General features: G+C 64.6%; 1 protein-coding gene across 5 annotated transcripts in view; it reads left to right on the forward strand.

Annotated features, from left to right (window-relative positions):
- The window catches only part of Pacsin1 (protein kinase C and casein kinase substrate in neurons 1), a 38715-nt gene extending 25465 nt beyond the window's left edge, over positions 1-13250 (forward strand). For 2 of the 5 annotated variants that reach the window (XM_087210495.1, XM_004846741.3), the window contains 9 exons: positions 7079-7204; positions 7990-8146; positions 8565-8800; positions 9124-9279; positions 9374-9549; positions 9811-9931; positions 10026-10153; positions 10343-10530; positions 11018-13250. In XM_087210495.1, the coding sequence (XP_087066621.1) occupies positions 7142-7204; positions 7990-8146; positions 8565-8800; positions 9124-9279; positions 9374-9549; positions 9811-9931; positions 10026-10153; positions 10343-10530; positions 11018-11127 (1335 nt within the window). In that variant the 5' untranslated portion in view covers positions 7079-7141 and the 3' untranslated portion in view covers positions 11128-13250. Of the gene's footprint in view, positions 1-1342; positions 1518-1557; positions 1715-3346; positions 3493-7078; positions 7205-7989; positions 8147-8564; positions 8801-9123; positions 9280-9373; positions 9550-9810; positions 9932-10025; positions 10154-10342; positions 10531-11017 lie in introns of those variants that run through there. The other 3 variants (XM_004846743.4, XM_004846744.3, XM_004846740.4) reach the window with 3 other exon arrangements.
- The last annotated feature ends 802 nt before the right edge of the window (positions 13251-14052 follow it).

Raw genomic sequence — 14052 nt, forward strand, 5'->3', positions numbered from 1 at the left:
AGTGGGGACAGCTGTCTTTGGTGTCACCGGATGGAACCACTCTTGGGAGAAAGGCGATCTGGGCCGGGGGGCTGGCAGGTGGGCAGGGGCTCTACTTACAGCATCGGGGAATCCAATCCCTCCGGTCCCAGCCCAGGCCCCCTCCCTCTCCTGGGAGCCTCTGCTAGGGGAACCTTCATTCGTTCTCCAGGACTCAAGATCATATCCAGGGCCTTCACACTGAGCTGCATCCACACCCCAGGTTTTATTTCTTTGAGACCAGGCCTCCCCAAATCCCTAAATTGCCCAGGCTGGGCTCCAACTCGCCATCTTCCTGCCTCAGCCTCTTAGAGTGCTGGGATCACAGACGAGCACTGCCACACCTGGCTTAGATCTTTCATAGTGGGATCTATGTGGAGAACAGAAAAGCTGGACCAGCACAGGGTTCAAACCCCAGCCCAGCCCTATACTCACACCACCTTGGGAAAATCAGCCAGTTTCTGGTCTGTTTCCTAAGGTCCTACCGCCTCACCATGCAAGGCTGCTGTGACTGCCAGCGATCCTGCAAGACCAGAGAAGGGGACGGCGTTCAGGGATGCTTTCTCCTGGAAGCAGCTCCTCCCTCAAGCCCCAGCTGGGACCCTTTATTCCTACTTCTGAGTCCCTGGGGGAGGGGAGGGTGGGGTGCTGGGCTTGTGTGTATACCACAGGCTCTCGTGTGTGTGTGTGTGTGTGTGTGTGTGTGTTTTGGATCCATGTAGAAGTGCATGCATGTGTATATCAGTGTCACACGTGTGTGCACGTGTAGGCAGACACACTCATAGAAAAGCCTGTGGGCAAATGTAATGGGTGGTTGTTTTTTTTATTTTTGGTACTGGGGATCGAACTTGGGACCTTGCGCTTGCGCAGCAGGCACCAGAACCACTGAGCTAAATCCCCGGCCGTAACGGGTGTTTGTAAGTGTGCCGAGGGTGCACACGGTGCACACTTTGGTGCACATGATCACACATGAGCCACACGGTGCTGATGGGCCGTGGGGGACGTGCAGCAGCCGTGGCCTTGAGAGGACCCTGGACTTGGAGTCACAGGGCCAGCAGCCAGCCCAGGAACCCGGGTGCTGAGCCTTGTTTTACAACCTGGGGCCTCAGATCCGATCTGTTAAATGGGCGTGAACTTTCGCGGCAGGAGATCGTGGGTGGACATCTCGCGCTCACCCTGGCCCCGGAAAAATTCAGACTCTCTAGACCAGAAAGTAAAAAAAGATGTAGCAAATAGAAATGTCTTACGGAGCAGCTCTCGGTGAGACGTCAGGACCGAGGGAGGTGCATGGCAGAGGTGTTGGGAGGGAAGCCAGAGGCCAGCTCTTGGGGAGGAAGAGAGGAAAGGCCCAGGGCAGGACCTCCCGGGTGGAGCGGGCCAAGCCAGTCTGTGCCGTGAGGCACGCGCGCCCTTGTGGATGCGGGCGCCCCCTGCCGTCGGCGGAGAGAGGCTGCTGGCGCCGAGCATTGCACGGTTGCCATGGAAACGAGAAGAAGGAGGTGGGTGGCTGGAAGGAGGCGGGAGGGGAGGCGGCGGCGTGGGGGCGGGGAGCGGGCTCCTGCGGCTCTGGCGCCGCTGCTTTCCGAGCGCGCCGGCAAGGGGACCCCGGAGCGCGCAGCCCCCAGCCCGGCGCCAGGTCCCCGCGCGCCGCCGCCTCCACGGTGCAGAGGGAGCGCGGCCGGCAGCTCCGGCCGAGGTAGGCGCGCCCCGGGGTCCCCAGAGCGCCCGGGCACCTCCGGCGCACTGCCCTGCGTCGCCTTCCTGCCGTGCGCCTCCCGCTGCGGCTGCGGGTCCTGGGTTCTGCGCGAGCCGCCCTGACTGGGGGTGCGGGCCGGGCACCCCTTTCCCGGGCTGAGCCGGCCTGAGGGTGGCAGGCGACGGGAATGTCACCCCTCTGGGCCCGGGGAGGCTCTGCCCCAGGACGGACAGCGCCTCCCAGCCCCGAGGCCGGAGCGACCTCCTGACCGAGCACCGCCGAGACCCCCCCCTCGGGCTGCCAGTTCCGCGCCCAGACCTCCCCCCAGGACGCCTGCGCGCTCCCGCCGAGCCCGGCTGCGGTCGGGTGCGGGGCTGCCCCCCCCGCGGTCCCCGTGCTGCATTGCTCCTAGGGACCCACTCTGCGCTGCCACGGGGAGCTGGGCACTGCGGAGAGGCCGAGAGGGGCAAGGACGGGCCGGGCTCGCGGCGAGTGGCCCGGGTTTGCCGTCTGGGCTGAGGCCCTCGTGGGCAGGGGTGGCAGCGTGAGGGGCGCGCCTGGGGGGCCGAAGGCCCTGCCCTGCCTGCCGACACCCAGCCCCGGCAGAGGTAGCTGCGTGCTTCAGGCCTGGCCTTCAGTGGGGGCACGGGGGGCGAGGGAGGATCTTGTGCTGGCCTGGTCGGTTTCTGCAGATGTTGGGTGCGTCTGCTGGGGCCGGGCACAGGGGCTGCGCTTAGGTCCAGGGCCCGGAGGGGGAGTGGGGCTCAGGTGCAGCTGTGCCCAGCGGGACGCCCTCTGCGCCCTGACCCTCTGCCCCCTCCCCTGCTCCGCCCCCACAGGGTCTGTCTGCTTGCTGTCTGCACCCTCCCTCAGTTCCCACCCAACTGGCCCACTGGAAAGACCTCCCGCCCCGACCCCCACTTAGGGCACAGTGAGCGGGGGCCCAGGCTCCCCAGCAGCTGCCTCAAGTCAGGGGGTGGAGCTGGGGGTGGGGCTGGGGACAGGGAGGCTCTTTGTGGGTGATGCCCGCCCCCCCTTGTATCCAAGGCCCTGTGGGGTCTGGGGCAGCGGCGCCAGGCCCAACCCCTGCTCACCCTCCCTGCATTTCCACCTCTCCAGCAGCCGCCTGTGACAGCTTCCCTGCCTGCTCCTCCCCCTAGGCTGCTCTGCCCCCAGCAGCTGGGAGCCTGAGACAGAGGCCAGATGACACCCCACCTCTCCTTGGGCCTTGGACTGTCTCCCATCTCCCTGGGAGAAAGTCAGGGCCTCCCTCAGCCCCACAAGGTCCAGGTTATGGCGCCTTCGGCCTCATTCCACCCACACCTCCCAGCCTCCCTTCCCTCACTCCGTCTGCCCCAGCCACACGACTCCCTTCTCCCCTTGTCCCTCAGTGCTGCTGGTCTTCAACTGTGGCAGCCAGACCCCTGCCCCAGGACCTTTGCACTGGCTGTGCCCTCTGGCTAGATACACTGTGTGGCTACATAGCACCTTCCCCAAGCCCTACCATCCCTCCCTGTCCTCTTCCCTGCCTTGTTTTAATCCATACCCCATCACCTCCAGCACACTTTATTGTTTACTTCCTTGTGCAGCCCCTTTAGAACGTGAGCTCCACAAGGACAGGGCGTTTTCTGTCCTGCTCAGTGCTCTAGGCCAGGTCTGCCTGGGTTGCCTGCCTCCCCAGCCTTGTGTGTCCTATTGGGACCCCGGAAGCCACCTCCAGACAGAGCCGTGTTTCTTGGGGACCAGGTCTGCAGCGACCGCAGCAGGGGAAGAAGCAGGTGGGAGGGCAGCTCAGGGTGCTGGGTGCTGTGGGCCTCGAGGGGGCCTGAGGGGAACCCGCTAGGGCCCTGGGTGGAGGGCGGCGCCTCAGGCTAGGTGGCCCGGTCCCCTCTTTGTCCCCAGACCTCTGCCGGGGGGGGGGGACTCCCCACCCCACTGCCCCCACCCTGCCCCTGTCGGCGCTGTCCCCAAGGGGGTGGCTGGTGCCTGCCCCATGAGGGTTGGCACCGCAGCCCGGCAACCCCTCCTCTGGGCCTCCCTGAAGCCTGTGGGCTGCCTCGGCTACCCGGCTTGGGATGGGGAGCCTGGGGTGAGTTTTAGAGGAGAGCAGGGCCCGGGCGCAAGGGCAGAGCAGGGGGTGGTGGCCTGGGGCCCTGAGGCCAGGCCAGGCCCATCTGAGCGGCAGCTGTGGGTGCTTCTCCCGCCCCTATGCCCCGGGACCCCAGGGCCACCTCCCTGCCCACGAGTGCCCTCACCCTCTCTGCCCCTCACCCGCACCAGTCATTCCTGAGGGGCCCTGGGTCAGAGCAGCTGGAGGGGGGCTGGGTGCTCCAGGTGAGGGTCACTGTGGGCGTCACTGAGGCTCACAGGAGAGCTGAGCCCTCTGCGTCCCGGATAATGGGGGCGGCTCCTCCCAGGCCACGGGGCCAGCACTCCCACTCCCCACTCCGAAGGTGAGGCGACTAGGGCACACGGAGGTTAAATAAGTTGCCAGGCCCCAGGCCAGGAAGTGGCAGGGCTGGGATTTGAGCCGGGTCTCTGGCCGCACCTCCACCCTTGACACCCATGCTGATGGGGGGTTCTGGCTCAGGGTACAGGGTGATGGACGGGCACAGGTGGGACAGGCGAGGTCTGGGGACACAGGGAGGGCTTGGAGAGGGGTCTGGGCCGCCCTGGAAGGGAAGCAAGAACTGGCGGGAGAGTGAGTGGTGGGAGGATTCGGGCAGCCCAGGCCGGGGAGGGCCCAGGCCCCAGCACTCGGGGAAGAGGGCAGGGAGGACACAGATCCATCCAGTTCAGCCTCCGCCTGCCATGTGACCCAGGTCAAGTATTTGCCCTCTGCGGGTCTCTCATGCCCGTCTGTAGAACCGGAAGTCACCGCCCAGCTCCAGGTCGTGCCAGGTTGGGAGCGAGCTGGAGAGCAGCGCACAGTGGGTGGCTGCTTCCGAGGTGGTAGAGAGAGGTCCTAAGGTTGGAGCAGGAGTGGAGGTTGTGCCTGGCAGGCCCAGAAGCACGGCCAGGTGGAACTCGACTCCCTCCATGGGGTTCTGGCTCTGCGAGGGGACAGCCACCTGCCACTAGCTACAGGGCTGGCAGGGAGCAGAGGGCAGATGTCCTGGGAGGCTCCTGGCTGCTGGGCCTGGCCCATCCACCCAAGGGCCTGTGCCACCATTTAAATCCAGGGCCGGCGTGTTCCACAGACCAGGACTCATGGCCCAGGGGGAAGTGGTGCTCATACAGGGTCTCACTGTGTAGCCCAGCCTGGCTCCCAACTGGCGATCCTCCTGTCTCAGCCTCCTGAATGCTGGGGTTATAGGTGCGCACCATCAGGCCTTTGGGGTCCTAGGGGATGAGGCAAGGAGGGGACTTGGCCGTGTGGGCTGTGGCTGCTGAGAAGACCAAATCCCACCCAGTTCTACCATTTACCACTGGGACGCCCTGGCTGTGCTGTCTTCATGGCCCCGTGCCTCAGTTTCCCCACCTGGAAATGAAGATGAAGAGCATCTACAGCAGCTGGTGGTGGCTGAGGGCAGTGCCCATGCTGCCTTCTGTGGTGGCAGCAGAGTTGGGGAGGAGGCGCCCCAAGTATCTGGGGCTGTGGGTTGGGGCTCTCCAGGGGCCGACGGAGATGGGAGAGGCCGCTGTGCTGCTGCTCACGTTGGCTCATGTGAGGGGCTTCGCGCAGGGTGTGGGGCAGGCGGCTGGACTCGGAGGGCTGGGAGCACCGTAGTTCCAGGCTCACGAGACACTGGCTCCGGGCCATGTCCTGACAGGCTGGCCGGGGCCACAGCACCTGGGCGGGCCTGGCCCAGTGGTGTCCCCGGCCTGTGGGCTCTCATCCTCAGTGTGGAGGACAGGCGTAGGGTTGGCATGAGGGCGACTTGAGTTGAGGCATAGGATTGGAGCTGGGCAAGGTGCCCACACCTATAATCCCAGCGCTCTGGGAGGCTGAGGCAGGAGGATGGCAAGTGTGAGCCCAGCCTGGACAGCTTAGTGAGACCTTATCTTAAAATTTTTAAAAATGGCGTTGGGAGGGGCCAGGGATTTAGCTCAGTGGTTTGGCCGCCTGCTGTGCAGGCGCAAGGACCTGAGTTCGATCCCCGGTACCAAAAAAAATGGTGTTGGAAATTTAGCTGAGTGGTTCCACCACCTGCCTGGAAAGCGCAAGGTCCCCAGTTTGATGCCTGGTACCAAAAAATTTAAAAAATGAAAAGGGTAGGGACTCAGTGGTTCAACCCTAGTACTATCAAAAGAGACAAAGAAAAAAAAGAAAGACCTAGGATTGTGATGTGCTCTGTGAACGCCAGCTGCTACTGTGAATGATAAAGGGCTTTCGTGGTGGGGAGTGGCCTCACCCCTACTGGGAAAAGTCAGGCCTGTCCCTGGGGAGCGCCAGGTGCTGCCGTGTCAGGCTGGACTCCTGGTGGCACACCCCTCGGTGACAGCACGGAGGCCATCCAGGAGGAGCAGAGCATGTGGCCAGCGCTGGCCACCACCTGCCCGGGTGTGGCGGGGCACTGGAGGCCGGGCAGCCCCGGGCCTCACAGGCTCCCGCTGCCTGTCTGCTGAGCCTGAGGGGCTGGAGTGGGCACCACTGTACTCTCATGTCCTCCGCTTGCTTCCCAGGACGCCCAGAGAGGGCACAGGGGTTCAAGTGCTCACACAGCAGCGTGGGGCTGGGGCAGTGTCCACCGCACCTGCGTCCCACCTGCCCTGAGCCATCCCAGGAAGGGACGGGGGTCCTTGGGTCCCCCAGTTGGGCTGAATCTCTCAGGCCTCACAGTGCCCTGCTGGGGTGAGCCCCAGAGCCAGCTGGAGGTGGACAGCACCCACCGGGTCAGGCCTGGCTCGGCTCGGCTGCCCCTGTGCCTTGTCTCGGCTATTGAGCCCTCTTGGCCAGAGCCACCGTGTGTCCTAGTGGGGAGGGCGGGAGTGGCCCCAGGCCCGGGGGCGAGTGCCCTAGATTGGAGAACCTCAGTGCCAGCTGACAGAAGCAGGGCAGGCACAGCCACCCACACGCTGCACAGATTGGAGGGCTGGGTCAAAGTGAGCCAGCTGAGGGGCAGAGAGGGTTCCTTCTGGGGCAGCAGAGTTGAGGAGCAGCCAGCCAGGGGCCCTGACCACTGGCTTTGGGGAGCTGTGGGACCCAGGAGCTTTCCAGACTCAGCTACCCAAGCGAGGGTGGGGGCGCTCAGGGTCGGTACCAGGCCCCAGGGCACACGTGCTGCAGGCTGAATCCTGGGGTCACCCTAGGGTTCCAAGCCCCCATGGCACAAGGCCCATCCCAGCGGGAGGCTCCTCCTCCACGGCCCGAGGCTCGGGCGGAGTGGGCTGGGACCCCTCACAGTCTCTCCTGCCTCCCAGCGCCTGAGCCCCCGAGCCCACTGACTGCAGCTGCATCCCGGCCCGGCACCCCTCGGCCACACCATGTCCGGCTCCTACGATGAGGCCTCGCTGGCTCCGGAGGAGACCACAGACAGCTTCTGGGAGGTGAGGCTGGGGTGCTGCAGCCCCCCTCGCAGCCCTTGATCTGCAACTCCTCAGCCCCTCCAAAGCCCCAGTGTCCGCCAGAAGTGGGATAAGACTACCACCCAGAGCCCCTTCGCCCCCAGGGCTGTCCCCGGAGAGACGCTGTGACATTTCACAGTGTAGCTGCAGGCCCTTCCGGTGCAGCTCCCGGCCCTTCACACAGGCTGGCTCAGCGCCTTGCAGTTTCTGCAGCCTTTCGTAGCTGTTTCCAGCCCCCATTCTGGGACTGGAGCATTGGACACTGAGGCTTGCAGGGGGCTTGGGGAGGGGGCTAGCGGCCACCTTATGGGTCCAGGCAAGACTAGAAGGCAGCATTTCGGAAACTTCCGGAAGGATTTGAGACCTAGGGGAGAAAAATCGTTATTGGCTCCTGAAATCCTAAACAGAAACTGCCAGACCTAAATTAATAAGTGTTTAATGAGATGTCTACAAAACATAATATTGTGTCAAGAATCTGCAGCTCAACTCGACGCTTCTGCGACTCTGTATAAATATAATGGGCTTAGCGCTCGAGAACAGCATGAATAATTCATTGTAGCCCAAGTCCAAATTATAAAACTCCCCATTTCGTGGCGGCGAGGAGGTGATGTCTGAAGTGGGAAGAGGGTGCGCAGAAATGGGGGCGCCTGGCGCGGCGCGGGGTGCTGGGCGCCCCAAGAGGGAGGGGTCGGGAGTCGTGGAGCGGCGCGAGCGCCCCCTGCAGGCCGTGCTCGGGAGCGCGGAGTGACGCGCGCTGCGGCCGCCAGGTGGGGAACTACAAGCGCACGGTGAAGCGCATTGACGACGGCCACCGCCTGTGCAACGACCTGATGAGCTGCGTGCAGGAGCGCGCCAAGATCGAGAAGGCGTACGCGCAGCAGCTCACCGACTGGGCCAAGCGCTGGCGCCAGCTCATCGAGAAAGGTGCCTCCTGGTCCCCGGGGAGCCCCAGTCCCCACCCGCCCCGCGGCCGGGCGGTGCCTCCTGAGCGCCCTGTTTCCTGTAGCCACGGGGCCTCTGGGGGCTGCTTCCCCTTCAGGTAGGCTTTTAAGTCACAGGCGTGGTGGGACACGCTTGTGACCCCAGCGCTCAGGAAGCTGAGGCAGGAGCACTAGTTCAAGTTCACCCCGGGTGATGTAGCGAGTTCGAGTCCGGGAGCTGGGCCAGGCTGGGGAGAATCTGGGGACCCAGGCAGGCCCGGGGCCCCCACGGTGAGGGCGGCGATGCGGAGTAGGGGAGGCGGCTTCCCAGAGGTGGCGGCTGGGGCCCTGGAGGGAGGATAGAGGTGGGGGCGAGCTCTGCGGAGGGCAGGGGTCGCTGTGACCGGCTTCCGCCGCCCCAGGCCCGCAGTACGGCAGCCTGGAGCGGGCCTGGGGCGCCATCATGACAGAGGCGGATAAGGTGAGCGAGCTGCACCAGGAGGTGAAGAACAGCCTGCTGAGTGAGGACCTGGAGAAGGTCAAGAACTGGCAGAAGGACGCCTACCACAAGCAGATCATGGGCGGCTTCAAGGAGACCAAGGAGGCCGAGGACGGCTTCCGAAAGGCCCAGAAGCCCTGGGCCAAGAAGATGAAGGAGGTGACACGGGCACGGCGCCCTGGGGCCGGGCCGGGGGCCACTGCGCAGCGCCACCTCCCAGAGGGGGCGGCCGGCCGAGGGCAGACAGCACCCCCGGGCGGGGACGCAGGGAGAAGGGGCTTTGTCCCCGGAGGTACCAGCAGGGCGTGTCGGGTCGGCCGGCCAGGAGATCCATGGAAGTGGGTGCCCTGCCTGGCAGCCCGCACGCAGCCCCTGTGCCCGCCCATCCCCCGGGGTGAGCAGGCAGGCGGCGGCGCCGAGGCTGAGTGACCGCAGATGTCCTGCTCACGAGTGGGACCCTCGCGTGCCCCGCCCTCCCACAGCTGGAGGCAGCCAAGAAGGCGTACCACCTGGCCTGCAAGGAGGAGAAGCTGGCCCTGACGAGGGAGATGAACAGCAAGGGCGAGCAGTCGGTCACGCCGGAGCAGCAGAAGAAGCTGCAGGACAAAGTGGACAAATGCAAACAGGATGTGCAGAAGGTCCCGCGGAAAGGGGGCGTGGCTGGGGCGCGGACCGGGGTGGGAGGGGCGGAGCCGTGGCCCGCAGGGTCTCACCGCCTCACTGCGCCCTCAGACTCAGGAGAAGTACGAGAAGGTGCTGGACGACGTGGGCAAGAACACGCCCCAGTACATGGAGAGCATGGAGCAGGTGTTTGAGCAGTGCCAGCAGTTTGAGGAAAAGCGGCTGGTCTTCCTCAAGGAGGTCCTGCTGGACATCAAGCGTCACCTCAACCTGGCGGAGAACAGCAGGTACCCGGCACGGCGGGCACAGCCAGCAGGGGGAGCCGGTGTGCAGGCATCGGGCCCAGGCCTGGGGGCAGAAGAGGCTGCCTGGGTGCGGGGTGTGCGCTGCGCTCCTGGGCACCCAAGAAACGCGTGTGCGGCGGGGCGGGGCGAGTGGCCGAGGTGGGGTGCGGCGGGGAGCCCACTGCGCATCCTGCCTGCGTCATGCGAATGGGATGAGAGGCGCCCCTGGTGACCCCGCGCCCTCTACTCCGCGTCCGAGCGCAGCTACATGCATGTGTACCGCGAGCTGGAGCAGGCCATCCGCGGGGCCGACGCCCAGGAGGACCTCCGATGGTTCCGAAGCACCAGCGGCCCCGGCATGCCCATGAACTGGCCCCAGTTCGAGGTGAGGTCTTGTGGGGAGGGGGCGGGGACCCCGAAGGAGCGGGCGAGGGCCTCGGGGTACAGCCCCCAAGTCGCCTGCTTCCTGCCCCCACCAGGAGTGGAACCCAGATCTGCCCCACACCACCGCCAAGAAGGAAAAGCAGCCCAAGAAGGTGGAGGGGGCGGCGCTGAGCAACGCCGCCGGGGCGGTGGAGTGCACGTCCCAGGCGGGGGACCGCGGCAGGTGAGGCCCCGGAGTTTGAAGAGCTGACATGATGCAGACGGCCCTGCCTTCTGTTCAGAGCTGACCTGAGGGTCCGGGCCCCCTGCTCCAGCAATCCTGCCAGTACCGGGGGCCGCGCCCAGGTGAGGGGCAGCGGCCCCAGGGCTGGGGCTGGGGCCGCCCTTGAGGGGTCTTCCCTCCGCATCTCAGCGTCAGCAGCTACGACAGAGGTCAGCCTTACGCCACAGAGTGGTCGGACGACGAGAGCGGAAACCCGTTTGGGGGCAATGAGGCCAACGGAGGCGCCAACCCCTTCGAAGACGACGCCAAGGGGGTCCGAGTGCGAGCGCTGTACGACTATGACGGCCAGGAACAGGATGAGCTCAGCTTCAAGGCCGGTACGGTGGGCGGGGAGGTGGGGCGGGGCCTGGGGAGAGGCCTGCGCCTGGATTGGGTGAGACGTGGGGGTGGGGCCTGAGGGACAGGAGAGGCCTGGCCCTGGATTGGGTGTGGCGGAGGGGCGGGGCCTGAGCTCGCAAGGTTGGGATTAGGAGCACCCGAGGGTGACCGGTGGAATAAGGTGGGGTGGGGTTTGGAGACAGGATTTGAGGAGCAGGGCTGGGGCCTGAGAAAGAAAGCGGAGGCGGGTGCTGGGCATCGGGCTGGGCCGGTCCAGGTGAGTGCTGGCCGAGGTAGATCCGGGCCTCTGTGCCTGGGGTTCGCGTGGATGTTGGATTGGGACTGGGGCCGCGGCCAGAACCAAGGCGCCGGGAGCGGGTTGGCGCGTTGCACAGCAGCGGGAGGGGCCTGGAGGTTTCACCCCACGTGTCCGTGGAGGGAGGGCCAACCTCGCTCCTGTCCACTGCCATCCCTTTCCCTTCCCAGGAGATGAGCTCACCAAGCTGGGCGAAGAGGACGAGCAGGGCTGGTGCCGCGGGCGGCTGGACAGCGGCCAGCTGGGCCTCTACCCCGCCAACTACGTGGAGGCCATCTAGTCCCCCCGCCGGCCACGCCTCCCTCCTTCCACCGCTCCGGTCCCTCCCCTCTCCTCTCCCTCCCTTGCCATAGAGTTCCAGACATATTTTCCGATCAAGCTTTTATTTTTTTAAGAGTCAAAAAATATAAGACAGAACATTTGCAGGGCCACCTGGAGGCCAGGGTGGTGGAACTTGGGATGATGGCCCTAGGGTGGCCAAGGGTCTTAGGACTTAGTCCAGCATCACATCTGCTCTTCAGAGTCCACCAAAGAGTGTCCTGGGCCCCGAGGGATATCTGGACCTGTCTCCCCTGTCTCACTGTCCCCTATCTGCCCCGCCCACTGCATATGCCAGCACCACCCTGTTCTCTGAGCCTGGCTTCCTAACCTCTTCCTCCTCCTCTCCCCGAGAAGGGAGCCCCTGATCTTTAGTCTTCCACTCTGCCCCAGTACCTTCTTCTCCTAGCCCCATCCCTTGGGACTGGTGGGGCCGGAGGAGGAAGGGTCACCCTCCTTTCCTGTAGAGATTTCCAGGGGCTCCTAGGCTTCCCCAGACATGAAGAGGGGTGAGCTGGACCAGGGGGGCATCATTGCATGCAGGACAGGGAGTGCGAGGGCAGCAGGCCCTCAGCGAAGACTGTACCAGGCCCACCTGTGCAACAAGACCCTTCTTCCCAGCTACCCCCACCTGGGCAGAGCCCCTCAGAGCCACAGCCCTCGGCCGCTTGCAGAGACTCTCCCCCGTCTCAAGACCTTTGGCCCAGGGCGGGGGGCTCCCAAACCCAGGGCAAAGCCAGCAACAGTAGCAGCCTCCTCCCATTTCCTGGGGAGGAGGGCATCTTGCCCGGCCACCCAGCCTCTGGCCCTCCACATCTACCCATAACCATAGAGTCAGGGGCTCTGAATCCGCCTTGTGCCTGCAGGGCTCCCAGCCTAGCCATCCCTCTCTCTTTTTCCTCTGGGGCCTGGGGAGGCCCCAGGAAGCCACCAGGGCAAAGCCTACAGTCAAGTGGAGCAGGAGAGAGCACCTCTGGCCTCGGGCAGAATAGTCATCATGTCTCCTCCTGATACCCCAGCCCCCTGAACAACATTCCCCAGCTGGCAGCACTCCCATCTCTCAAGCCTGGGTCCCAGTTAAAGGACTCGGGTGGGGTAGGAGGGGCAGAGACCAATTTGCTTGGTGACAGCAGGAGTGCAGGTGCAGGTGCCAGGTTTGGGCCCTGCCAGTCCCAGGCCTCTGGAACAAAGACCCCTCTTGCTTCCCTCTGTGGCCTCTCGGGCTCCAGGTAAAGGCAGTGCGAGGCCCCGGCCCTCTGGCTCCCTGCTCCTGTTAGGGCTCCACCCTGTTCCTGTGGGCATTGAGGATGCTGACAGCTTTGGCAGGGGCCTGGGACAGGGCAGGCCTCGCTCAGGGCCAAGGGTGATGGCACCCCAGGGACAGGCATCCCCCAACTGCCAGCACCCTCTTACCATTGCCTGGTCTCTGGGCCTGAAACGTGCCCAGGGCCCCGCAGAGCCCGGAGCTGCCCACTCCCAGGGCAAAAGCTCTCAGCACCCCGCAGAGGGGAGCAGGTCTGTGCCCCTCACCGCTCGCCTGCAGAGGTAGGAAGCTGGCTTACCTGCACCTTGGGGCCTGGGCTCCCCATCTTTGTGCCAGCCTGGACCCAGGCCTGTCCCTCTCACCTTCTGGCTGCTTAGTGCTGGGCGGGGACTGGAGAACCCACCTCTTTGGAGCAGCCGTGCCCATGGCTCCACACAGGACCGGCCCTGGGACCCGAGGCAAGTCCCCTGAGCTCGGGCCCCACCCCACCCGGCAGTGCTGGGGTCAGGGCCCCCGAGGCCCTGCCTGCCCCACGCAATGCTGTGCCGGCCGACTAAGGGCTGGGCCAGTAAGGTGTCTGTCTCCGGCTAAGGACCATTCTGTGGCTTGGCTCTGTGAGGCCGGGCTGCCCCGCTGCCGCCTGCCACCCTGGCCCCCTGACTCCATTAGTTCTGACACTTGTGAACCTCCGAGAAGTGCTGTGGTGTCAGCAACGCACCTGTTTTGTACATGATTGTGTAATTTAAAGGTATATAAATACAAATATCTATATCTATAAGTTGTGACTGTACGACTGTGGATAAAATCCAGAACTGTGTCAACCTGGCTGGGCGTGGTCCTGCTGAGTCGGCTGTGTCTGCTTCCGGCCTGTTGCTGGGGTTGGGACGTCTGTCTGGGAGGCAGCCCCCCGAGCTGGGCGCTGTCCTGGCCAGGCGACTGTGTGCTGGGCCCTCACCCCCAGAGTCCCACATCCTGGCTGTCTGTGGGGTTATGTTGGAGCTTCCTGAGCTGCCCAGGGCCACCCTGGGCCGGGAGGGCTGGGGCATTCAGGGTCCTAGACTCATGCATGGGTCAGAGGTGACTTTGGCCCCCACGTGGCTTTGGTTTTTTTTCTTTTTCCAGTACCAGCAATTGCACTAAAGGCCTTCTTCACACTGAGCCACACCCCCCAGCCCTTTTTAAAGCTTTTGAGACAGAGTCTGGTTGAGTTTCCCAGGCTGGGCTTGAACTTGTGATCCTGCCTCAGCCTCCCAGAAGGCTGGGATTACAGGGTGCACCACACTTCCAGCTCATAGTTGTGGTTTTTAAAGCAGAATTCTCAAAGTGCCTGCCGAAGCCTGTGGTTCTCCTGCCTCAGGCCCAGGCTCCCTGCATGTGGCACCAGGCCCTGCTCTGCGGCTGTCCTCTGGGCACCCCCTGGGAGAGCGCTCAGGGCTGGGCAGGACTGGCGCTCTGGGCTCTCAGTGCTTCTGCCAGGCCCTGGCCCTGCCCCAGTGTCAACTCCAAGTCCAGCCCCGGGGCTCCCCTTGAGCCCCGCTGTACCCAGGTCCCCCACGGGGCAGTGCCCTGTTGCACCAGTCTGGTGAGACGTCTCTCTGAGGCCTCACTGGTCCTGGCAGTTGA

Source organism: Heterocephalus glaber, unplaced genomic scaffold, assembly GCF_053883595.1.
Source record: "Heterocephalus glaber isolate CG9 unplaced genomic scaffold, H.glaber_assembly_v1.0 deba00001141, whole genome shotgun sequence".
In the NCBI taxonomy this organism is placed as follows: Eukaryota; Metazoa; Chordata; class Mammalia; order Rodentia; family Bathyergidae; genus Heterocephalus; species Heterocephalus glaber.